We start from the raw sequence: 26,011 nt of genomic DNA on the forward strand, positions 1-26,011 counted from the left end.
ATGGGGGCTGTCTTCCGTGTCACAGGGCTGCCCGGCTTGCTATGTGGTTATGGCCTTGGCTCTCCACCTAAGCCCCACAGCTGGAGTTACAGACCGTGACCTACTTGTCTCTGTCGCCTTCCGGTTTCCTCATGCTTTTGAGGGTCACACTGCCATTCTTCATCCTCGATGCTCTTCTCCACACCCTTTACTCATGGAGTCAGTGTCTCCTGTAGCCCAGGCTGGTCTGGAACATTCTGTGTAGTCAGGGATGACCTTGAAGTCCTGATCCTCCTGCCTCTACCTTCCAACCGCTGCGAATACTGGATTTGTCACTGTACCTGGTTTCTGTCTTTGAAATACACCCCCCTTCTGTTATTCTCACCTTTTCCCAGCCACAGAGTGGCACTGAGGAAATTGTAACTTGCCACCTTAACCCAGGGGCCTCTCTTTGTTCCCGTGGACTAACCTTCTTGATAATGTTTTTTGAGGCGCCAGAGTTTTTAACTTTGACATACCAATTAATTATTTTTCTTTTGTGGCTTGTGCTTTTGGTGTCAGGGAACTGGAGACATTTTTCACTTCGACAAAATAAGTGGATGGGGTGGGAGATTAATCTGACAAAAAGAGAACAGGGTGGCTTGAAATATTTTTATCACCTATTCAGTCAGAAGATCTCGGCAGGTACCTGATATAAATATATTTACATGTAAATAACACAGATGGCCAATACCTTCGAACTAGTGTTATATACTTCCCGAATTCTAAGCCCTGAGCATCAGTGGGAACATTCCCAGTGTTAGACTGCAGTTTCCAAAAGCCAGTCTTGAGTGGTGAATGTAGTTATTAGACTTAATACTGTTTGAATTTAATTATGTTTTATATCCCAAGGACTCTGAAAAGCATGCTTGGGAAACATGCAGTGTTTCTTTGGAAGTTAGGACAGTTGCTCCCGATTTGGACCATTGTCTGGAAGCACAAGGAAAGTTCTATAGGAAGGATGATCAGCTGTACACATACCAATGTGATTAATAAGTTCTGCGTTTGCCAAGAAAGTTTGAGGTACGTTTCTCATTTCAAATCCGAGGCTGGTTTGGGTATGTGTCCAATATGCAATTAGCTATTGGTCTGTGTGACTGTCACAGTCTTGCAATGCTCATGGCCACTTTATATGGGCCAGGCATCCTGATGGCAGAGCAAATCTTCTCAAGGACCTGCAGGGTGACGCCAGAATCCTTTATCTACTGAAGAAACTAAGTTTTGGTTAAATAACGCGCCTAAGACCACCCAGATCTTAGAACCAAAGCTAACACTGGCTGAATGAGAGCTCAAAGCTTAGTCTGAACCACTAAGTGGAACTATTGTCTGACGACTACTAGATCTAAAAAAGTTAACCTCAGCAGCAGTCCTTGGTACAGATGACAAGTCAAAGTACACACTACCATCCCTTCCGCCACCACCCCTCTGCTGCGCAGGCGCATTGCCTCGCCCACCACCATCCCTTCCGCCAGTACTTCTCGACTGCGCAGGCGCATTTTCTTCTCTCAGGTGGATTGTGGTGGAGAGCCAGGGTAGCTGCAAGTAGCCGCTCGTGGTGCGCGTGCACGAACCCTCGGACTAGGCTGGCGATGGCGACGGCGGAGGACAAGCGCACATCTCCGGAGCCCGCGGAGCTGCCGGCCGCCGTACGCGCGAGCATAGAGCGGAAGCGGCAGCGGGCGCTGATGCTGCGCCAGGCCCGGCTGGCAGCTCGGCCCTACCCCGCGGCGGCGGCAGCAGCGGCCACAGGAGGTGGGGACCCTTCCCGGGGCTTTGTGAAGGCATCCCGGCTGCACTCCGGTAGCCCGCTCGGGCTCGGTGTGCGGGAACAGCCATGCATGCCCGTGCCTCCGTGGTTCCAGACTTGCCCTGTCATGCCCTTTGCCTGGAGCCTCTATGGCTCAGAGCTTTCGGCTTTGCCACTGTTTAAACAATAAGCCTGCACCTTCTTCCAGTCCAGCGCCCAGCAGAAACGACCCTGGCCCAGTCTTTTCCATGGGGTCCTGCCTTCCAGGGCCTCGTATGATAACGCATGCAGTGCCTCTCAGTTTGGAGTTAACCAATTGGATTCTCACGGCCACCCTGGAAAATGGCAAGGGCAGGGCTTGGTACCCCTGTTTTATCCCTGGCAGTTGAGATCAGAAAAGAAAAGGGATTCCCCCCCCCCCCCCGCCGCCCGGTTAATCAGGACCAGAACGGATCATGTGGCGCTGGGTTCATTTTGGTTATATTTGCCATCTTGGGAGCCCCTACCTGGCTATTTTACTGAGTTTTTAATGTCAGTTGTGTTTTCGGCTGCTGGCGTTGCCCCTGGGAGTGATTCATCTGAATTATTTCTGCAGAAGTAATTTCTTTTTTTTTTTTTTATTCCTCTCCCTTCTTTGGCAATTTCACTATATACATACATACATACACACACACACACACACACACACACACACATATATATTTGTATGGGCAATGCACTTGTTTTAACAGTTTGTACTGAATAATAACACGTATATTTTATGGCAGTTTGTACTTTTAGACTTGATTCTAGAATTGCCATTGAATTTGATTTGTTGCTTCTGACCAGCAGAGACGGATTGTAACTAACTTAGATTTGGATCTTTTGAAGTCATTTGAAAGTCGTTATACATCATTTTGTAATATAAACAGTTATCTTCATTTTCATTGCTCATAGTCCAGCTCTTGAAAGATCTGCCACAGCCTGTGCCTCAGTATCTATATGTGGATAGACACTGGTGGATAACCTGCTGGGAGTACAATCAGCCTGGCACGTGCAGAGACTGTGCAGTTCAATTCCACACGAGTCCAGAACAACAGGGAAATTAGAAGCAGCATAAGATGGCAGGGTCTGGTGACACAGGTCTGTAACCACAGCTGCTGGGGAGGCCGAGACAAGAGGGACCCACCTGGGCAAGAGTTCAAGGGCTGCCTGAGCAAGTTAGTGAGATGTTGACTCTAAGAATTAAAAAGAGGGCTCTGGATGTTCAGTAGTGGGGTGCTTGCCCAGCATGCTCAAGACCTGGGTTCACTCTGGTACTGAAAAAGAAAGGTAGCTTAAGATTAGGCAAGGTTGGTCAGTCCACCTGGTAATGGAAGGAAGAGTCCTGCCTCTTGTTTGAATGCTCCCCCATCTCACCCCCCTCTCCCCCCAGCCAGGAAGATGTTTCTGCCTGAGAGGATTTATAAGCTGTGAATTTTAACTCTTTGTTACAAGCTTGGGACTTTTCCTTCAGTTTGCTGTTGTAGGGAATCACTTCTCTTCCTGCTTCTGCCTCTAAATCCTCTCCAGGATGCTTTTTCAATAGATACTTTCCCTGCCAGGCTTCTCCTTGACAGGTGTCTAGTATAGAACCATTAAAGTGAATATTAGGCATTGCCATTCTGCTTTCTGTCCTTTCAAGCCTTGTGTAGAAGGGAGTTAGCAGCAGGCCAGAACCAACTCTCCTTAGGCCTGCTTAAGGCTTGGCCCTCGGCTGTTATCTAAAAGCTTGGATTGTGGTATATTTCCACTGTCCTCGAACCGGTGACTTACGGTGACTAAACTGTCTATAGAGTGTGATTTCTGTGGTATACCTGTACATAGGTCTTTGAAAGGCAGGCATTTGGGGCTAGAGTATAGTGGGGAAGGAAGCTCCCAGACTTGGGACTCTCTAGACCCCTACTTGCCCGGTATGTCCTTTCGCTTGAGTTTTCATTTGTACTTACAATTCTTTGCAGTTAATTGGTGCAAGTGAATGATTTTCCTAAGTTGTGTGTGTTGCTGTAGAAGATTAACTGTGACCAGAAAAGCTGTTTGGGGAACCTTGATTTATAGCCAGTTGATCAAAGTCCCTGGTCTGCAGTTGGTGTCTGAAGCTGGGCAGTCAGGGCCTGAACCCTCATCCCGTTGAATCCGACTCCAAGTAGATGGTGTCACCATGGAAGTGAGTTGGTATTCGCTGGAGGAACGTTACGGGTGGAGGTGTTCGTTGAATAGTGTTGAGTGATTTGTCCTGTCTATAATTGGAGCTAAATCTGAGATGTGCCGGGAGTTCATTGAGATCTGGGCTTTGGTTTGGATTTGTTGTGGCTGTAGGCATGATCTTACTTCGAAGGTCCCATTTCCTAACATGCAGTCAAGTGAGTTCCCCAAGATGCATCCCAGGGTTCTGGGTTGCCTTGATTTCTGCTGTGGCCTGTAGTGTAGAGGTGTCAGGAGGTTGTCTTCTAATCAGAACAGTAGACTCTTATGGTTGTTTTACATACCTGCTCATGTCATCTGTGAGGAAATACATTTTATTTCTTTCTAACCCTTGGGCTTTTTTTTTTCTTGCCTTGCTCCACCAGCTGGGGCCGTCTGGACAGTGTGCAAGCACTCCTTTTCCTGTTTACATAAGGGGAGCACACAGGCTTGCCTGGTTCAGCTGATGACCGCCTTTCTCTGCTTTCTGCAGGCATTACCAATGTAAAAGTCCCTCCCAAAATGATTGACACCAAAGGAGGCTTCATTTTAGAAGAAGAGGAAGAAGAGGAACAGAAGACTGCAAATGTTGTTCACGAACCAGGTAAAGCATAGTTTTTTCCACAAAAGTAGTACTGACATTGGTTATTCATAGTAACATAAAGAATTCTTTGCCCTTTGATCAATGGGGAGATTGGTGGTAGATTAAAAAGTCAGAGCCTGGGGGAGGTAGGGAGGAACTGGGAGGAGTAGAGGGAGGGGAAACTGCAATCAGGATATATTGTATGAGAAAATAATCTATTTTCAATAATGGGGAAATACAACTATATATGTCTCTATATTTACCAGTTTACAATTAGAACTTTTATATATGCTCCCTTTTCATGGTAGAACATATGCTTACACATGCAGTTTCTTGATCATAGAGTAATACGAAGTTTAACTTTATGAAGCACTACAAGACAGTTTTAGGCAGATTCATAATTTCAAACTCTCCTTAGGAATATAGGAGAGGGTTGGCTTCTCCACATCCTGGTGACAGGTGTCCTATCCATCTCTTTGGTCGTATTATCCTATGTGAATCAACAGCACGCTGCAGGTTTGAATTGTGTACACGGGATGCTAGTGGTGCTGAGCATGCTGCAGGTTTGAATTGTGTACACGGGATGCTAGTGGTGCTGAGCACGCTGCAGGGTTGAATTGTGAACACGGGAGGCTAGTGGTGCTGAGCACGCTGCAGGGTTGAATTGTGTACACGGGAGGCTAGTGGTGCTGAGCACGCTGCAGGGTTGAATTGTGTATACTGGATGCTAATGGTACCGAGCATGCTGCAGGTTTGAATTGTGTACTCGGGAGGCTAGTGGTGTTGAGCATCCTTTTAAGTATTTATTGTCCATTTTAAATTTTGGAGCAATATTTATTCAAAACTTCTGTATGATTTTAAATTAAACTGTCTATCCTTTAATGCTGGTAAGAAATTGTATAAATTCTAAATATAGTTTTCCTGTCAGCTTCAGCATATAAATGGTTTACTCTTCATTTTCTCTTAGCTCAGGGTATGTTTGATTTGACTTGATATTCTTTGAAGAGGATTTTGTTTGTAACATTAGCAAAGTCCAATTAAAATACCTCCCCTTTGCAGAGAGAGAGAGAGAAGAACAGTTCATACTTCAAAATTTATGTACAATTTTACTTCTATTTTCTGAAGTAGACAATTTATATTCTGGGGGCTTGTTTAGCTGTAAAACACATATACATATGTATATATATATATATATATATATATATATATATATAATTTATTTATTTTGGTTTTTCGAGAAAGGATTTCTCTGTGTAGCTTGGAGCTTGTTCTGGAACTCGCTCTGTAGACCAGGCTGACCTCAAATCCACAGATCCACCTACCTCCATTTCCCAAGTGCTAGGATTAAAGACATTAATGTGTAGTTTTAAATGATACTCCTCATGATAAAATTCCTAAGAACTTTATTCTCTTATGTAATTATTTGTTCATCACTATGACATTACATTTCTTAAATATATTCATTAACGACAACAACAAAGTCCAGCGCCCAGGCACTTAGGGAGTCAGTTGGTTTGTGTACGTAGAGTGGACATTTGCTGTTGTTTTATCATAGGCAGGGAGAGCCCAGATCCTGAGGGATGGAATAAATTCTCAGAAGTATTTTCATGAGCTGGGCACGGTGTTTCTTGGGAGGCTAAAGCAGGATAATTACTTGAATTTAGGAGTTTGAGGCCAGCCTGGTAAGGTCTGGCGGCACACACCTTTTTTCCCAGCAGGTGGATCTTTGGGAGCCTGAGGCCTGCCTGGTTTCCATAGTGAGTTCCAGACCAGCCAGAGCAACTAAGTGAGACTCTGTCTCAAAGAAAAAGGCAGACCAGACTGGTCAGACATATTAGAGCCCTGTTCTTGTTTCATTCTTGTGAGGAACACCCTGACAAAAGACCACGTGAGGGAGGAACCCCAGATTACAGTCCGCCTCTGAGGGGGCTCCAAGGCAGGAACGTGAGCCACTAGTCACCCACCCGAGTGAAGAGCTAAGAGAAACAGGTGTACCCATGCTGCCTGCTTGCCTAACGCTCCCCTAGCGCTCTCTTAGCATCTCCAGCCCAGGAGATGGGGGCCGCCCACAGTGGCTGTGGCCTTCCCACGTGAATTAGAAGTTAAGATGGCATAGACAGGCCACTGCCAACCGGATCTTAACAGTTCCTCGGTTCAGGCTCTTGTCTCTGGTGATTTTAGGTTGTGGCAGGTTGACAATTAAAAACTTAACAAACCCCATCTTAAAAAAAAAAAAAAAAAACCAAAACCAAAATTAGTACCAATAAAAAATAAAAATAAAAAGAGACAGTAAGAAAGAGAAATTGTGTTATAGGTCAAAATGAGAAGCCAGCACCCATGAGATAAAACTTAGGACATTCTTTTTTTTTTTTTTTTTTTTAAGATTTATTTATTTATTTATACAGTATCCTGCCTGTAGGCAGAAGAATGACCAGATCTCATTACAGATGGTTGTGAGCCACCATGTGGTTGCTGGGAATTGAACTCAGGACCTCTGGAAGAGCAGTCAATGCTCTTAACCGCTGAGCCATCTCTCCAGCCCCAGGACATTCTTTTATTTAGAGATGGACTAGAAAGAGGGCTATGAATTTGCCACATGGGGTTAATGTGTTGGTAGATAGTTATGTACACACGCTCTCAGCTGCCACACGGGGTTAACGTGTTGGTAGATAGTTATGTACACACGCTCTCAGCTGCCACACGGGGTCAACGTGTTGGTAAATCAGTTATGTATACACAGTTATGTATACACACTCAGCTGTGAATGCTTTCACACTGTGGCAGAGATAAAGGTTGGAGATCTGAAAGTGTCGGAGCTGGAAAACCCCAGTGTGGCCATTAGCTGTGGCGTAAGAAGTGTGCCCAGGGTGATGAGTAGCAGTGCCTGCCAGCGTGTCTAGGGGTAATGCGTTTATGTTTATACTGCATATCATATTTCAAGAGGGCATGTGCAGACATGTAGTCTTGCAGTTGACACATGGGAGACAGTTGTCAAAACTGGGTGTCCTAACTGAGGAACCCTTCCAGTAGCCTACAGAAGTGTTCTCTTGGGTTAAAGAAGACACATGCACTGGGATTCCGTTTGGGGAGCAGACTTGAGCCTGAGCGACCGTTGCAGAGAGGGAAGTGTCAGCCTCATATAATAAGGGCTGGACGAGGACCTGCCTCGCTGCCAAGACTAAAACATGCTTATGGTATTGTCTTAGTGAAAATAGGGCCCTGGTTCTGGTGGGATGAAAGAATTCAAGTAATAAAACAGTAGCAAAAGTGGATGTTTACTGAAGGACAGAACGGAGGGGCAAGCCTGAACTTTAGGTTCCTGCTGGTCAAGGGCTGGGGCTGGTTGAAGCTGCAGAAACTGGGCCCAGTTTTAATATCCCGTTCTTTGAGACACCTAAAAGCGCCATGTCTGGACCAGCTCTGGTGGGAGGTGTGTTCTGAGGATTCCGAGCTCTTGGCGTTCTTCACCACCCCCGCCCGGCTGGTGACTCACACTGTCCACTCGCAGCCGAGAAGCTCTGACCATGTTAGTAATTTTAGGGGGGCCGCCCACCAGTGCTGCTTCTGCAGGTCCAGGTAGAGCCTGCGATGGGGATGCCCTGGTCCTGGCGACCTGTGGGACAAAACAGCTGGGAGGCCATTGGGAGTGGGTGACAGGTGCTGATGCTGAAGGCTGGTATTCCTGGCACATACTGTCTGGAACTTGGTGGGCTGTTGGGGCACACAACTACAAGATGAATGTGAACCATCTTCTAATGCCAGAAAATATGTAAGTGTTGTGAATTGCTGGAGGCATACTACAGTGACTTAGGAGGCACCAGCTGAATTCGAGACAGTGAGCACACCAAAGTAATGAAGGACAGTAATGAAACATTTTAAAAAAAACTGTCAAAAAATAGAGACTGGGTTGTAGAGATGGCTCAGTGGTTAAGAGCTCTGGCTGCTTTTCCAGAGGTCCTGAGTTCAATTCCCATTTGCACATGGCAATTCCAACAATCTGTAATGAGATCCAGCGCCCTCTTCTGACCTGTGGCAAAACACTGTTTATATAATAAATACATCTAAAGAGAGAAAGAGACAGAGACAGACACAGACAGATCTTGGCCAAGCGGTGGTGGCACATGCCTTTAATCCCAGCAGAGGCAGGTGGATCTCTGAGTTCAAGGCCAGCCTGGTCTACCTAGCAAATTCCAGAACAACCAGGGCTACACAGAGAAACCCTGTCTTGAAGAAACCCAAATAAATGAGTAAAATAAGAACACAGAGCCTTTGATAAATGGATAAGGAGAAATGTGGCAGATGTGATGATAGTGATGGACAATCTTGTGGGAATATTTAAAAATCCCCGGGATGAATGGGCTGGAGAGATGGCTCAGAGGTTAAGAGCATTACCTGCTCTTCCAAAGGTCCTGAGTTCAATTCCCAGCAACCACATGGTGGCTCACAACCATCTGTAATGATGAGGTCTGGTGCCCTCTTCTGGCCTTTAGGCATACACAGAGACAGAATATTGTATACATAATAAATGAATAAATTAAAAAAAAAATCCCCGGGATGACCTAATTTTCACCCTACAAAAGACCCGTTCAGGGCTTTTGGATAATGATGTGCTGTGACCATCTGATGGTTCTGCCATCACCGCCTTTCTTTTCCTAGTAGACATTTTGAAGACATCAACAGCCTTGCTCTATTTTGTTTCTCTTATCGATAGCTGTGCCCTGTTTTATAAAGAGCCATTTCTTTTCTTTTCTTCTTCTTATTCCTCTTCTTCCTCCTCCTCCTCCTCCTCCTCCTCCTCCTCCTCTTCCTCTTCTTTTTTTTTTTTTCTTTTTTTTTGGTTTTTCGAGACAGGGTTTTGCTGTAGTTTTGGAGCCTGTCCTGGAACTAGCTCTTGTAGATCAGGCTAGCCTCGAACTCACAGAGATCCACCTGCCTCTGCCTCCCAAGTGCTGGGATTAAAGGCGTGCACCACCACCGCCCAGCATAAAGAGCCATTTCTTTTAAGAGCTTGGAGATTACTGGAGTTAAGGGGTGATGGGATCTTGACAGACCTAAGGAAGACTGTGCCAGGAGTGTGTCTCCCACTGTGGAGTCTTCAGAGCTGGGGCAGGGCAGTGGCAGTCATCCTACGGACTTTCCAGTGGGGCTTAGATTTGCCTGAGGACCATTAGGATTAAGGTCTTTGCTAGGCATTGAAGTCTAATCCCTTACAGAATGCAGCTTCACCTTGCCAGGGGCAGCTCTGTGTGGAGTGCTGAGGGATGCAGGACTCAGTGATTCTCCCTCAAGAAGTTTATAGTCCAGGAGGCGACACGATAAAGTGGAAGCGTTTGCTTAATTGGCAGGGTGGAATGAAAGAAAAATAATGTCCCCGGCTGAGGCCGTGTTGCCTTGCTCTTTGTGGCTTTAACTGCTCAATGAGTTGGTGGCCTCTTTCCCTCTGTAAGTAGATGCCTCCCCTCCAGTCCTGGGGCAAGTCTTTATACTTTCAGCAGTACCGTAACTGGCAGAACAGAAGCCCCCAAAGATGTCCATATGCTAATTGCCTTGGAGCCTGTATACTTTACGTAGAGGAGACTTTGCAGAGAAGTTTAAAGTTAAAGACCTTGAAGTGGGGAGATCACCATTATCCCAGGGAGCCTGGTGTAATCAGGGCTCGGAGGGCTGGGCTTGCAGAGGAAGCCAGTGATGGGATGTGGGAAGTTCTTCCTGGTCCTGAAGATGGCAGGTGGGGAGGAATACGGGCAGCCCCTAGGAGTCGAAATGCCCCCAGGAAGGAGCATAACCCCGAAGACAACTTGAATTTGACCCAGTGGGCCTCCCTGGGCTACCAAACCCCAGATTGGTGAGGCGTCAGATGTAAGTGCTAGCCTTACTGGGCCAAGGTTACCTGATATAACCCATGAGAAGTGAACCTTACGTGGGCTGAGATGGAGAGGGCCCAGCAGGACAGAGGCTGAGACAAGTTTGTTCCAAGCAATCAGACTTCTTATCCCTTATCAGAAACAATACAATGGTGGTTGCCGGGATGCTATGATGTTTGCAGGCTGTACAGGGTATACAACACTAATGTCTAAGATGATTGATTGTTCAGCCAAGAGTCTATACACTTCCCTGATTTCTAGGGAACACAGTTGGCCTGAAGGCATCACCGCCTCAGTGGGTGCACCAGTCGCTCAGGAACTGGAAGGCACATTGTGCTCCAGGAGCCACAGACTGTAACTTGACAAACTTATGACACATGCCTCTCAGGGCAGCTGGACCACCCAATGCCCTGGCTCCCCAAAGACAGAAATGTATGTGTCATTTTAGTCCCACAGAAGGATAAAGAACTCCCCTTCTTCCTGCAGGGCCCGTCATGGAGTTCGATTATGCGATCTGTGAAGAATGTGGGAAAGAGTTCATGGACTCGTACCTTATGAGCCACTTTGATTTCCCAACATGCGATAGCTGCAGGTACTTGTTTTTGTGGTGCTAGCGACAAGCACTCTAGGCAGCCCAGCTGCTGAGCCACGCCCGCAGCACGTTCTTAGAGCTCTGTGGCTAGCATTGCCTTTGCCGGCTTCCTGCCTCAGCCCTCCAAGTAGCGATCTCCTGCCTGGTCTCTGCCCCCACCCTTCCCACCTTGCACCTCTTGATTCTCGTCTCTCTAGAGCAGTCATGACCCCTTTGAGGTTCAAATGACCCCTTCACAGGGGTCACCTAAGACCATTGGAAAACACAGATATTTACATTAAGATTCATTACAAGGTGGCGCACGCCTTTGAGGCAGGCGGATCTCTGTGAGTTCGAGGCCAGCCTGGTCTACAAGAGCTAGTTCCAGGACAGGAACCAAAAAGCTATGGAGAAACCCTGTTTCGAAAAATCCAAAAAAAAAAAAAAAAAAAGAAAAGAAAAAGATTCATTACAATAACAAAATTACAGTTATGAAGTAGCAATGAAAATAATTTTATGGCTGGGGTCACCACAACATGAGGAAACTATTGTGGGGTTACAGTGTTAGGAAGGTTGAGAACCCCTACTCTAGAGAATTTTACTCCAAACTGTTAAAACGGTTTTTAATTCCATTTAGAACAAACATGTCTTCACCATGGCTGCAGGTCCGCAGCTGCCTCCTATTGCCTCTTCCCACTGCTCGCCATCACTTACTGCGCATGTGTGTGTGCATGCGTGCGTGTGCTTGCACTTGCATGTATGCACGTCGTCCATCCTGCCCAGCAGCTTCTGCGAGCATGGTGCTCTGCATGAGAGCTTTTTTTTCCTGCCCAGTTCATGGGCATAAACTCAGTGGTCCTTCACGTTCCCATCTGCCACTGTTCTTACCTTGGTTTTGAGCCACTGGAATCCAGCCGTGTTTAGGAGGTGGGATCTGTGTGTTGACATTTGTTTCTTACCATCTTTTAGAGGCAGGATCTGTGCGCCCCAGGTTGGCCCTGAACTTCGAATCTCTTTCCTAGCCTCCTGAGTGCTGGGGTGATAGGCATGACCTTGTGATTCAATTTCCAGTTCCTTTCTCAAGGGTCCTCTCTTTCATCGTATCTTCCCTTTCTTACTTCAAGTCCCTTCTGGAATAAGAGGAACTTTAAGAAGATTCTTAAATTGTTATATGCCCAGAGTCTGCCTGAGTTTTTATGACTCTGATCATGAGAGCCAAAGGCAGGGAAGAGACGTTTGCATCTTTGGGTGTGCAGACCTGCAGGGAAGAGATGTTTGCATCTTTGGGTGTGCAGACCTGTGGTTGCCAGGCTGTCTGAAAACTCATTTGAATTAAAATCGCTTACATAATGCTCTTAATCTTTTTCCAGAGATGCTGACGATAAACACAAGCTTATAACCAAAACAGAAGCCAAGCAGGAATACCTTCTGAAAGACTGCGATTTAGAGAAGAGAGAGCCCGCGCTTAGGTTCATCGTGAAGAAGAACCCTCGTCACTCACAGTGGGGTGATATGAAGCTCTACTTAAAGTTACAGGTCTCTAGTAAGCTGGGCCTGGGGATGTGGGTGAACTTCCAGCAGGCTGACAGGTTATTATTGACCGAAGCTTGCTCAGTAAAGACCACCTCTTTCAGTTCACACGTCTGTCCTGGTCACAGCTGGTGACCGCTCAGAACACACGGCTTTCTCACCTTCCTTTCGCTGTGCTAGCTTTGCCATGACCGTGTTGCTAGTGGGTGATGTCAGGAGTATCACTTGGACACAGAAAAGGACAGACCTCATTTGCCTACCAGTCTTCTTTTACCAAACAAGAAAAAGAAAGGCTCTCAAGATGATTATTGATTCATTTATTTCACAGATGCCTGAACCAGATGAACTGCACTGGGAAATACAGTCTGGGATGCTCCTGAGTGCTGGGACTTGCACAGCTCAGAGCAGCTCTCAGTGCCTGCTCTGAGCAGCTCACACATGTGCCACGGCAGAGACCCACTTACTGGTGTGCTCTAGTACCAGCCTGGTGCCTGAAGCCCCAAGTATCCTCCTGTATCTACTCCAGGATGGCTTAAATATTTTAATGTTTGTTCTCTTATATGAAAATATGGAGAGGCATTGCTTTAGAGCTGTTTATACAGAAATATTCAAGAATTATTATTCTAGTATTATTAGATAATTATATATTTGTATATAATTGTATATCTAGATTTATTATATATTTAATCATATTTAAATATAATTAGATATAAATATATAATATATTTAGTATAATTGGATATTATATCTATAATAGAATTAAGCCACATTGCAAAACAAAACATATACTAAATTTCATTAAATATGATTATTGATCTAAAAATTCACCATTTATCTTATGTACCATTCAAAATAAGTAAAAATGAAGCTAATTAAAGCAGCCCAGGTTTTCTTATCATTTGATGCTTTGTACTTAATAAAAATGCCAGTAGGCTTTATTTCAGTCTCATGTACCATGGTCATGCACACAGGCGGGAAAACAGGACTTTCATGGCACTTCCTGCCCCTCATGACCTCATGATTGGATCTTACATTTTCTTTCTCATTGAGTCTTCTTCATTTATGTTTCTGTACTCATTATTTCAATTCTTTCTTGGAAAAGCGGAACTTCAAGGGACTTCTTCAGCTGTGAGATGGTTTCGCTCCGCATGTGACATAGTGGCATCTGTGAGGTCAGGACTTCATGCCGTGCAACTCCGAGTCCCGAGTAACTCAAGTCTTAACTATGCTCTAGGTTGTCAAGCGGGCTCTTGAAGTTTGGGGTAGCCAGGAAGCACTGGAAGATGCAAAGGAAGTAAGGCAGGAAAACCGAGAGAAAATGAAGCAGAAGAAGTTTGATAAGAAAGTCAAAGGTAAGTGGTGGAATTTCCTGTCACTCGATTCACAGCAGAGCAAAGGCATTGTGGCCTTCCTGTCTGGGGGAGGTGCTGGGGTGTCTTTCCCACAGGGGAGAAAAGTGGGCTTGAACTTTGGCCTCAGTGGGTTGGTGTGTGAGGCTTGGCTCAGACCTCAGAGTACTACATTTCTGAAGGCCATCGTCTCCATGGGAGTCATTTTTGTGCAGCTGTGTGGCAGGATGGGGTGGTGGGATGGGGTGGCGGGATGGAGCATCAGTCAGATCTTAGGTGTGGCCTGCAGGGTTTAAGAAACAGTAACAAAAAGTAACAAGACTCTCAGTAGCCACTTCTCTTGTTGCTTGAACCAAAACAGTCCTCAGATTAGTAGCTGGAAGGAATAACTGATGTCAGTTAGTCTGAGTGTCTTTATTTAAATATGACTGAGGAAATACCCAGAAAGATGATTGGGTTGCTATATATGGTGGGACAGTTGTCAGGTTCTCTTCCTGAGTCTTCTTCATGTATACAGTCATTCCTGCATCTGTGTATCTGGCTCCACGCAGCATTCCTCTCCCTGGTGGCTCTGTCTCTGCATCCATTACCCATGTTTGTACCCATGCGTGCATGTTTTCATCAGTCTGTCCATCCATGCACACATCTCTAGTATTTACCATGTGCCAAGCACTGTGCTAACCAAGGTGCTGGATTGAGTGTCAGGAAAGAAACTAGAGATAGTAATAGGGTATGTGGATAGGTGCTACACCAGGGATGAACCCAGGGTGTGGCAGGAGCATTCAGGGCAACTCCCAAAGAAGTGTCTTCAGGAAGTAACCAGCTCATATCCTTCATGTGGTTGCTATGTAGAGTCCCTGTGTGGTGCCCACTGTATCCAGGTAACATGATCTTACACATAGGTTGGGTTATACATTACTAGATCCATTTCAAATCAGTATTCAGCCATGTTAGTTTTTCTTGTAATTTTAAAATTTAGAAGAGGTTTTACAGGGTGAATGGGACAGCCCAAATGTCTTAAGAACAAAGAAAATGGGGTGGTGGTACATGTCTGTAATCCTAGTACTCAGGAGGCTGAGGCAGGAGGATTGTGAGTTGGAGGGCAGCATGGGCTATAGAGTGGAGTCCTTGGCTCAGAAAACAAACCCCAAACTTACCCCCCCCCCAGCTAAACAATAACAACGAAAAGCCAACAGATCCACTAACTAACCAACCAAGTGAAAAGACTGAACAATAAGCAAAAGCAAGCAACACAAGCCTTCATGGTTTCCTTCTGGGGTTGTCCTGTACGCCTCTCCCACCCCCAGGGGTGACAGCCAGCAGTGCTCCACTTCACTCTGTGAAAAATGTGCTGCCCAGGAAGTCAAACTCCGTTTCTCATACTGGCTCTCTTACACTGAGATGGTGTGTTCTTGGATCACTGCAGTTCAAGCTTTCTCCCCAGCCCAAGTCCAGGGATTTAATCCATCTGTTCTTCAAACCTTAGAGGATACTTCGGTGCAGACAATGAAATATGGATAAGAGAATAAGTACCAGTTAGAAATTTGTATGTGTAAAAGTGTTGAAGAATGCTACCTGTAACTTTTCCTTACACACTAATTCTGTGGTCTGGTCAAGATGTCATGTAATGGTCACTAAATTTCTACAATTTGACTAGCAAAAGACTATGAGATGCACTTAATTTCTTGCCTTTTTTAATATGATTCTATTTGGATATGCATATATATTTATTTTTTCTTCTTCTGATGCATGTGACTAATCTGGTGACTTTTTGGCACCAGAAAGTTCCCGGCCACTGAACAAGGTCAAGGATATGCATATATATCAATACAGACAGAATTTCTACAGTTTCCAAAACATGAACTTAATTGGTATTTAATTGGTTTTGGTCACTGTAGCTCACCAAACTACCACGGGTTTTCCTTATTCCTTAATGTAGTTGACACAGAATTCTTTTAAGGGTTTATTTCTTGTTTGGGTGAAGCATGCTTTTTAAGGAAGTGTTTGTGTGAGTGTGTACTCTCCACGTGTCTACAGATAAAAGAGTGCCTGCATTTCCTCCTTTGCATATGACTGAGCTCACCCCTTCCCTTGGGGTGTTGGGTGTGCTGAGGTCAGTGCTGCCTTCTTTAACTGTGGCTTCTTGTCGATTCACTCTAGCGCTTGGTGGATATGTTCCTGTCCTGACTAGGCCACAGAGGGCTGAGTGGAGTAGACGGTAGAGTAGACTCGAGGAGCTGATTGTGCAGTTGGCTCAGAACAGAGAGGAGTCAAAGCCAGTCTAAAGGCTTTTTAGTTGGAAAGAAATTGGAACATGGTTCCTTTTGATGCACAGCGAAGCTGACGCAAAGCTTTCTTCTTTATGGGAAGGTAAGCAATTCCATCCGCCCGCTTTTAACATGTGGTTTATGTTAGCGGTTACAGCACTGAGTTTGCTACAGAAAAAGTGTGACTACCATAAGTACATAGACAAGTTTCACATCTCCAAGGCAGAGCCACACGCAGGCCCGCTGCTGCTCGGGGTAACTGGACTTTGAAGGATGCATCACCTCGTAGCAGATGTGAACCCTGAGTTGGTGGGATACACAGAATGTTTTTGGTCTGCATACTTTCTTGCCTTAAATAAGTTGGGACTACGGGTGTTTCGTCCATGTTACATGCTTAGTTCCAGCAATTTCTCTCCTGAAAGGCTAGTCAGCTAACCTTCATTGTTACTATGCATGGCTCCCACCCCTGCAAGGGGCAGGTAAGGACATCCTGTTTAGAGGTCCCTTCTGGGTTTGGAGGCACTGCACACTGGCCTGTGGATATATTTATGACTGTTGTGGAGTTTGAGGGGTACAACTCCAGCCTACTTAGTTCACGGAACACCAGCTTGTAATCTTTATCCTCCAGATAACAAGGGTACCCGTCCTCCCGCCCAGCATCCCTCAGCTAGCTCTTCTGTATGTTCACCTCAGAAGTAGTAGTGGGTTTCTTTGACTGCAGACAATCTCTTTTTCAAAATGTAGTTACTAAAAACAAGCTTTGAAGTAGTATTGATGTTTTTTTCACTACAACAAGCATTTTGGGAAAATCCCTTTGGGTGACCATTCTAAGCAATTTCTGAGGCTCTCAGTAGCAAGACTGGTTATGCATTTCCAGGAGAGGTAGTCTTTGGGCATCAGCCGTCTACTGCCGACTAGGCGGCTGCAACACGGCAAGCCACTCACCAGGTTCTCCAGGCTCGCATGGGCTCCAGTTTTGTACAGCACATGTACCCTGGTTTCGTTCCCGAGGTGTGTTAGACCTGCCCCTGCTTCTGTGTACTCTAACCTTTGTATCTCAAGAGTCAACAAAAGATAGTTGATTGCATCTTTCACGAGGGTTGTGAAACCTACAAATGTCCCTTATGAAAGATTTTTGGGGGCCAATGAAATGGCTCAGTGGGTAAATGTGCTTGCTGCCAATCCTAATAACCTGAGTTTGGTTCCCAAACCTATTTGGTGGAAGAAGAGAACTTGCTGCCAAGTTGCCGTCTGACCTCTACACATGTACAATACTGTGGGGCAGGGCGAGCACGCACTCTCTCTCTCTCTCTCTCTCTCTCTCTCTCTCTCTCTCTCACACACACACACACACACACACACACGCACGCGCTATTTTTTCCAAGTGTTGACATTTGGCCATTTCTAACCTTTTGCACTCACATACACTTGGCTAAGCCGTGAGTAACCTGTAAACATTGTGATTCTTACAAATCTGTGACTAAGCTCACCATAATCAAGAAACTTAAAAAGCGATTGTTGTTCCAGTGACCCCTCTCACTTCTATTAGACCCAGGAGCCACAGGGGTGCCACCTTCAATGTCACCCTCAGCCATTCTCTTTTGCCCCTGGGCACTTTGCAGCACCCAGACCAACTATGGGACAGCACACTCCTGCCCCTGGACTGTTCAGCCTCTTGTTTTTGCTAAGTTAGATTCAAGCCGAATGTCTGTGGGAGGAATACTTCCTAGGAGATAAAGGACACCATTTGAGACCTACCAGTTCATAGAGGGAGGTGACAGTCATCATTCTACACTAAACTTTCTTTTTGTAATTACACGACACTGTGGATGCACCACCATTTTACTGAGTGGTTTTAGTATATGGAGATGATTCTTAGCTGAACCAGTTTTTGTGTGTGTGCGCGTGCATTATAAATAGAGATTGTTTTCTTTTGAAACAGAGCTTTTCCTTGGGCTCTACTCTTGTTTTCTTGAGACAAGGTTCAGGTAGCCTAGAGTGGACCTGACCTTGTAGCAACCCTCCTGCTTCTGCCTTCCAAGTGCAGGGATTACAGATAACCATCACCAGGCCTGTTTTGTTTTGAGATAGGAACTCTTCTTTGTAGCTCTGGCTGACCTGGAACTTGCTATGTAGACGAAGCTGGCCTCCAACTCAGAGATCCACCTGCCTCTGCTTGTCCCATTGCTGAGACTAAAGGCCTGGGCTGCTCTGTCTGGCCTTGGTTTTGTTCTGTAAAGCATCATTTGGACTGCCATGTGGGTTCTTCTCACATCATGGCAGTGGAGGCTCCTCCTGTCACTCTTCATTTTGATGCTCAAATTGTCTCAGGTTTGGCTGGCGCCGTCTCCTGTCTCTTCCTAAAGCCTTTTTATTTGGAAAGAATTTCAGACTTGCAGAAAATTGCTGGACTAATGGAACAGAGGACCACACACATACACGCCTTCCCCAGACTGAGCTGTTCTCATGTTGCTGTCTGCATCATGTGTGTGCTCTCACCGAAAACACTTTTCTGGACCACTTAAGAGTATGTTGCATAATCACTACCCTTATGTGTTTAGTTTCCTAACATTGTTTTCACTGGTGTGACATTAGCAAATTTAGTATTTAGTGGATTTTAATCTAAACTGCTGTGTTCTGCTTCTGCTTACTAACTGAGCAAGCGTTCCCCTCCTAGAGTGAATCTGGTGTAGGCTAATGTTTTAGGCATTGAACAGGTCTTCCCTTCCTAACCTGTTCCGATTTTCACTACCCTTGCCTTTTCTGCCAGGGACATTGTTGCAGTTTGTTCCCTTCCACTTTTTTTCACTTTTGTGGATTTTCTGATAATGGAGTATCTCGAGTCAGGTGCTAACTTTCCCAGAGCCTCACATCTGGAAGATACACAGTGCCCATCTACTCTCAGTGGTAATAATTTGATTTTTATCCCGTAAAAAATATGCAAATAACCACCCCTCCCAGCTCCAATTCAGCGGCTGTCCAGGGCAGACTGCTGGAGCCAGAGCTACTGTGATGGTTCAGAGAACAGCTCTGGTTCGAGCACTCTTAGCGCCAGCCAGCAGTCTACAGCATTAGGGTCCTGAGTTTTCCAGTGTTGTCTGTTCATTTGTCTTTAATTTGGAACTCAGATTTGATCCCCTGGGGACTTCATCATATATGAGCTGCTGTTTATGCCCTTGACAAGCTGAACATGTGCAAAGCATGTATGTCTGTCCTTGTGCACAAAAAACCCCGAGTGCATGCTGATATATCCCATTTTAATCCTCCAAATTTCAGGGTTCATTCTATGCAGGGAGGAACCTGAGAACCTGGATGCTTAATAGTAAGGAAATGATACATCTTCCATCCCTCCACTTCCTGTCCTGGTGGCGCCCTAGCCCTGTGCCTGCTCTACTTCTGCATGCCTGTCCTTAGGCTTTGGACCTCTTGTTTGGAAAAGAGAAGGGCAAAGAAAACCCAAACTCGACAGTATAACACATTAAACATCTCTCATCCGAAAATCAAAAGTGCTCCAAAATCTGAAATACTGCCAACAAGGAAACCCCATGCCCAGACACTAGAAATATATAAGGTACATCAAGCTATGTGTTTTGTAAAGACTCCATCAGTAAGACATGTTCTGTATATGCAAGTACTTCAAAATCTAAGAATATCCATAAATTACTTACAAGAGTTTTGGATATGTGATACCCAGCCCATGCTTCCCTTCTACCAGGACGTCTATGGGAAGCCCTTCAGATCCAGCATCATTCGTTGTCAGTGAACAGCTTTATAGACTTACGACAGAGAAAAAAAAGTCAGTCTTCAGTCGTGACTGGAAAGCTAGGTGTTTCATGTATGTAGTATGTATGAGAAGAAAATAATTCTTATCTCTTCCCCAAGTACAGATAATATTCAAATCTGGCAGAGAAGCGAGCTTAGTCTGACTGAGGGATTTTCAGAGTGAGGAAATCAAGGAGAGAGGCAGGACATCTTCCCCAGCCACGCTGGGAAGCAGGAGCCCACACAGGAGATGCCTGCTGCCCCTCTGCAGTCAGCAGGGACACTGACTCCCTCAGGCAGCAGCCAGCTTTGCATACACTTGAGAAGCCGGGGCTCTTCATGCATGAAATGACCATGATGCTACACTGAACCCTGTAAGCCCCACAGTGGAGAGAAAGGCAGCACAACCCAGTGAGGATGCTGCCCAGGGCCAGCAAGACTGCTGGGGACCCAAGCTGGACTGTACCTCTGTCTCAGTTTGCCCATCTGTAAAACACTGGGATGACAGCTGTGTGCAGTTACACAAAAGGATATAGAGGAAATGCATCATAAGTGCTCAGCCCAGTGTCCAGTATGTCACCCTGTCTTGCTTTTACCCATGGTAAGTTATAGCTGGAAACAGAGATTCAAGTAGTGCTTTGATATTAGTTACAACAAAATGTCTCAAGGAAAATGAGCAACCCCCAGACTGTGAAGTTATTGGCTGTGAGGCAGTTGACATGGGTGCCTGGAAGCAATCTCAAGTCCTCTGGAAGAGCAGTATGAGCTCCTAACCACTGGGCATCTCTCCAGTACCTGGCAGTTTATATTTTGTTGGTTTTGTTTTGTTTTTCTTGAGACAGGATTTCTCTATGTAGCTTTGGAGCCTGTCCTGGCACTTGCTCTGTAGGTCAGGCTGGCCTCAAAATCAGAGATTTGCCTCCCTTTGCTGGGATTAAAGGCGTGTGCCACTGCCCAGTCTGGCAGGTTCTTTTTAAAAACAATGGTGTTGGTATAGAAATGTAGCTCCAGATTAGCATGCACAGAGCCAGGGCCTGATCCCCAGCACCACGTAAACCAGAGGTGGTTCTCATGCCTGAACAGTTGAGAGTAAAGGCAGGAGTGGCCGTGGGCTGAGAGTTTGAGCAGCGTGGGCCTACATGAGACTATCTTAACAAAACAAAAAAGCTAAAACAATGCTGTCATTTTATAAGCAGTTTTTCTGAGATGGAGACACATCAAGACATTACTAGTCTTGGTTTTCTGGTAAGCAGAACTCGGCTGACAGGAGCTCCTGACTGAAAACCTTGGGCTCTGAGCTATTCCTATTCTTTGCTTACCTCAGCTGACTTTGCAGCTCTGGCATCCTGTTCCGTCCCCCCAAACACACCCCATTCTGTTGTTTATTGTTACCATACAGCCACTTCTGTCAGTTCATACTGCTTGACAATGAAGAGAGCAATTGCAGACTGAGCAGGCTTGCCACGTTTGTGCAACCAACACAAAGAGCTAAAGGAAACATTATACACATCACACATACAAATACCAACGAAAGCCTCATTAAATTTATTTTGTATTTAGCTGAAAACTTTTCTTCCCCCCTAGAACTGCGGCGAGCAGTAAGAAGCAGTGTGTGGAAAAGAGAAACAGCCGCTCACCAACATGAGTACGGACCAGAGGAAAGCTTAGAAGATGACATGTTTCGCAAGACTTGTACCTTGTGTGGCCACGAGCTGACGTATGAAAAAATGTGACTTTAAAAAACATTTATATTCAAATAAAGGCTCTCTTCAGATGTATCACAGTGTAGTCTTTTTAGAAACGCGTTTTAGAAAAACCCTTATGTGATGGATATGCTTAAAGAAAAAAGGTCCACAGGTACACCTGTACATACATGTGCACACCTCTGTGTGCCCCTTTCCTTTGCACACATAAGTAAAAATCAAAGTGACAAGTTAGAACTACTCCACGGGGAACAAGGGACACAGTAAATCCTAGCCTGGCATAGGAGGAAGCGCTTTCAGGGTGAGGCTAATGGAACTGAACTTAGCTCAGGGAGCCACAGGTCTGATGTGAACTGCTGTGAAGTCTTCAGCAATGGCAACAGTGAGATACCTACAGAAATGGCACCCTGCCTCAGCGGGTGCCCAGGGCCCCATTCTTCAGGATCTTCATGCAGCAATTTGGAAATGATGGGTCAAAAGGGGAAAAGGCTACTTTCAAAGTTGAGTATCAAAACTTTCATCAAAAACATTACACTAACACTTGAATACTCTTATCTGCCTTATAGTTCTCATCTAATGGTAACAACTTGCTTCCATGTTTAACACTTCTGAGGTCGGAAGTGACAGTTCAAATATTATTTCTCCATAGCCATTTGTATCAATTCAGCTAGCCAGATTTTTCTTCAGTCTTGTTAAAAGTACTATCAAAAAGTACCATTAGCAGGGCGGCAGTGGTGGTGCACGCCTTTAATCCCAGCACTCAGGAGGCAGAGGCAGGCAGATCTCTGAGTTTGAGGCCAGCCTGGTCTACAAGAGCTAGTTCCGGGACAGGCACCAAAGCTACAGAGAAACCCTGCCTCGAAAAACCAAAAAAAAAAAAAAAAAAAAAACCATTAAAAACAACTATCAGAAACAACCATTATATGTGGAAAAAAGATCAAGAGAGAGCAGGCAGTGGTGGCACACACCTTTAATCCCAGCACTCTGGAAGCAGAGGCTGGCAGATCTCTGAGTTCAAGGCCAGGCTGACCTTGCAGAGAGTTCCAGGAGAGCCAGACAGGGCTACACAGAGATCAAAGAACCAAAAAAATCAGAAATAAAAGAATACATACAGATTTTTCTAGAAAGTAGCTCAGGCAGAACTATCTGAGGTCAAAGCTGCTCTGAGAACAGAAGCCACTCCTAACTAATAGCATGTACTGTGCCTAAGCATCAGGAAAGAGGCCTACTCTAAGAATCATGTAGCCATGGGCTATGCATCATTTTGACAGACACCCAAGTTGAGATAAAGTAGGTGTTTTCATCCCTCAGTGCACTAGGAAGCTTGTATAGCTCACTCTGTAGTTCAGCAGCTGCACTTGTAGAAAGTCAACCCCAATAACGTGGGGCCATCATTACTAACTGTACTTTAGAAACATTCAGTAGGGACATTCTGTGTGTTTTTCATGGCTGGCATGTTATATGTGCTATGCTAAATGTTACACCTCAGTAAAAACTGATCTTGGACAGGCAGCCAAACTTTCTTGTAGAGAGAGAAGTTTCTAGCCTTATGACAGGAGTAACTTGGAGTTCTAGCTGCTGTTAAGTATTACTGCATTGTGGGGAGATAAGGTGCTCCAAGACACAAGGATTTAACTTCCTGGCCATGGATTGTAGACAAGTTTTCCTGGGGTTTGCTTCTGTCTGTTGGAAAGATTCAATATGGTAAACCTCGTAACCAGCCTGTAGCAGCCAACAGTTAGTGAGTGCTGTCAAGGCCAACATGGTGCGATATGATTAGCTATATGCCTGTCCTCTGGCTGTACCAGGTATTACTGGCAGCTCAGGTTGGTAAAGGTTTCTCACACCTTTATCTTTAGGAATGATACAGTTCTTAGGGAACCAGAATCTCTAACCTTGGCAAAAGTCTGCTAAAGAGAATCAGCATGATGTGACATGTCACCCTGTCTTTGGGAGCACCAACCGAAGGGAGCAGCTGCTCTCTGTTTTTGCATCTTTTCTTCTGTAAAATACAACAGATGTCGGTGTTCCAGCTGACAGAGTAGAACAGAGCAGGGCATATTAACAGTTTCTAGAAACAACCACCGCACAGGAGGATTCAAAGAAGGGAAGGAGAGCGGAAACTTGTAGCTGTAGTGCAAGGATAACTGAACTCCACCATGCTCAGGAAAGGATACAGTTACCAATGCCTTCAGTAGTTAGTTGTTTGGCTACTGGAGGACCACAGCCATCTAAAATCAGTTACAGCTTGAGCTGTGTTAAATGGGAAGGAGGAACAGTGTAAACAGGATATTTAACAGGAACCCAGGTTTTATCTTTCTGAAGTTCTTGCCATCTAACCTTGATCTACTGAATTCAAATGATTAGATGATACTCCTGCTTTAAATGTGGTATTTAAAAAGCCTAGGAATTCCCATGTAATAAGACATTGTATTCTACAGCCACTGAATATATGGTAATTAAAGGCCCATATGTCCAAACAGACAATTGTTATGTATTCTTACTAGAATATAATATATACAAAAATAACAAATGCACAAAATTACTACCAGTAATTATATCATTATTAGCAGATTTTTCTAAGGTTTAATAAGAAGTTTAAAAATCCCAGAAATTTGGAATGTTAGGAAATGCATTATCTTACAAAACACTCATTTCACTCAAGCTTCAATAGGCTCAGGGAACAATTATCTGCCTCAGAACCCAGAGACAAGACCCAAGCCACACTGAATTCCAAGTCCATCTCAACTCATTTATCGCTTGCTGCACATCAGTTTGTGACATTACGGAATCTTGGTCAAATCCTTCTTGGAGGGCAGGGCATGACCAGATGCTTTTCCACAATGGCTGTCAAATTTGCAATCACCTGAGAGGCAGAAAAACTGCTGCCATTGCCATTGTATGTAGTGATATTTTATTTGTATTTTAATAAATAAAGCTTGCCTGAAGTTCAGAGAGTAAAACAACTGCACCTACGAGCCTTACAGACCAGGAGTGGTGACACCCACTAGGAGCCACACTAGTTTGCCACAGAAACCTGGCGGTAGTGGTACATGCCTTTAATCCCAGCCCTAGAGAGGAATATAAGATGGGAGGAGACAGCTCCCAGTCTCATTCTGAGATTCCTGGAGGCAGGATCACCATTTCAGACTGAGGGAGAGGTAAGAGCTAGGGGCTGGCTGTTCTGCTTTTCTGACCTTCAGGCTGAACGCCAATTTCTGTCTCTGGGTTTTTATTATTCGTGCTATAATTGTACCTCGAGATCACTAGAAGCCGGGTGGCTTCCAGCTTGGCACATCTGGGAATTAGTACTAATAATTTTTTATTCTAACAAGTAGTGTCATAAGATGGTTACTCAAAAACATTTGCAAGAAAGCTTCAGATAGAGGCTAAGTACATCTCTGTAAGAAAAGAGACTAAGATAATAAATCATGAAATACCAAAGTTTAAAAAACAGAACTTAGATTTATTCCAGCCATGTTGCTCAGGAGCAGAGAAAAGCTAGGCTCCCTAGTGTCCGTTGGTTGTACTCATTACTTTGCAAGCCTGACCTTGCATTGCACACATCTCAACCCTGCTGTTTTGTTCCCTAAGGAGAAGTATCAAATTCATCACAGGAAAGCTGTGTCTCACATATATACAACGTTACGGTCACCATAACATCGCTGTCATCAAGCAACACTTGCCCTTCAGGGCAACTAAGGGAAATGTCATACTCTGGGCTCTCCTCCCCTGTTTCCGTAGGAAGTGAAAGGCTACTACAAGAAAGCAAACATTCAAACCATCAAAAATAAGACAAATTATTTCAAGATAACAAAAAGGGAAGAAACATGACTATTAGGCCTGCAGAGCACAGAACTGCTGGAACACAGCCAGGATGTGAGGGTCTAGCTCGGCAGTGAAAAGCAAGTTCTCCAGGGTCACCATGTACTGCTGGATTATCTGGTGATGCTGTGGACACAGAAAAGAGCCCTGGGTCAGGAAACCAAACACAAGCAACCTTGCAGACCATTTCCCTCACAACCTACCCATGCTGAGGGACAAAAAATAGGGCAAACATCTCCAGAGAAGATTTGAGAGAGCAGGCAGGGAAAGGAACGGAGGGATGTACAATGACGTAAAACCAAACCCAGTTTTAACAGCCTTCCTATGGGATCCTTGATGCAAGACATGGCAGGAAGCCACAATTTCAGAGGGCGTCCCGAAAATCAGGACACAATACATTACAGCTTTTTGAAAAGCAGCCTGACTAGGGAGCCAAGGCATCAAAAAATGAGAACCTTTTCTCTGAAGACTAAAATGCACTCAAAGATTTCTAGAGGACTAGGGGCTCTCGGTTACCTTTTGAACTGGCTAGTCACTACAAGTGCCTGGGAGAGAATTACTATTTGGAGGCTTAAAGAATAGAACTTTAG

General features: G+C 45.0%; 2 protein-coding genes across 4 annotated transcripts in view; one reads left to right on the forward strand and one right to left on the reverse strand.

The window, feature by feature from the left end:
• The first annotated feature begins 1,536 nt into the window (after window positions 1-1,536).
• Window positions 1,537-21,755, forward strand: Xpa (XPA, DNA damage recognition and repair factor). 2 transcript variants are annotated; one of them, XR_009058411.1, is made up of 7 exons: window positions 1,537-1,770; window positions 4,461-4,571; window positions 10,901-11,006; window positions 12,356-12,521; window positions 13,750-13,867; window positions 16,025-16,234; window positions 21,478-21,599. XR_009058411.1 is itself a non-coding variant. In XM_057790357.1 (6 exons), the coding sequence occupies exons 1-6, from the start codon at window positions 1,608-1,610 to the stop codon at window positions 21,624-21,626; spliced, it is 813 nt and encodes a 270-aa protein (XP_057646340.1). In that variant the 5' UTR covers window positions 1,537-1,607; the 3' UTR covers window positions 21,627-21,755. The 2 variants fall into 2 exon arrangements, 1 of the variants encoding a protein (XP_057646340.1); XM_057790357.1 differs by lacking the exon at window positions 16,025-16,234 and having other exon boundaries at window positions 21,478-21,755.
• Ncbp1 (nuclear cap binding protein subunit 1) overlaps window positions 21,638-26,011 on the reverse strand; it is a 38,889-nt gene continuing 34,515 nt past the window's right edge. The window contains exon 21 of one of the 2 annotated variants that reach the window (XM_057790350.1): window positions 21,638-25,547. In XM_057790350.1, the coding sequence (XP_057646333.1) occupies window positions 25,434-25,547 (114 nt within the window). In that variant the 3' untranslated portion in view covers window positions 21,638-25,433. The remainder of the gene's footprint in view (window positions 25,548-26,011) is intronic. The other variant, XM_057790349.1, reaches the window with a different exon arrangement.

The sequence above is a fragment of the Chionomys nivalis genome, chromosome 16 (genome assembly GCF_950005125.1).
Source record: "Chionomys nivalis chromosome 16, mChiNiv1.1, whole genome shotgun sequence".
Lineage (NCBI taxonomy): Eukaryota > Metazoa > Chordata > Mammalia > Rodentia > Cricetidae > Chionomys > Chionomys nivalis.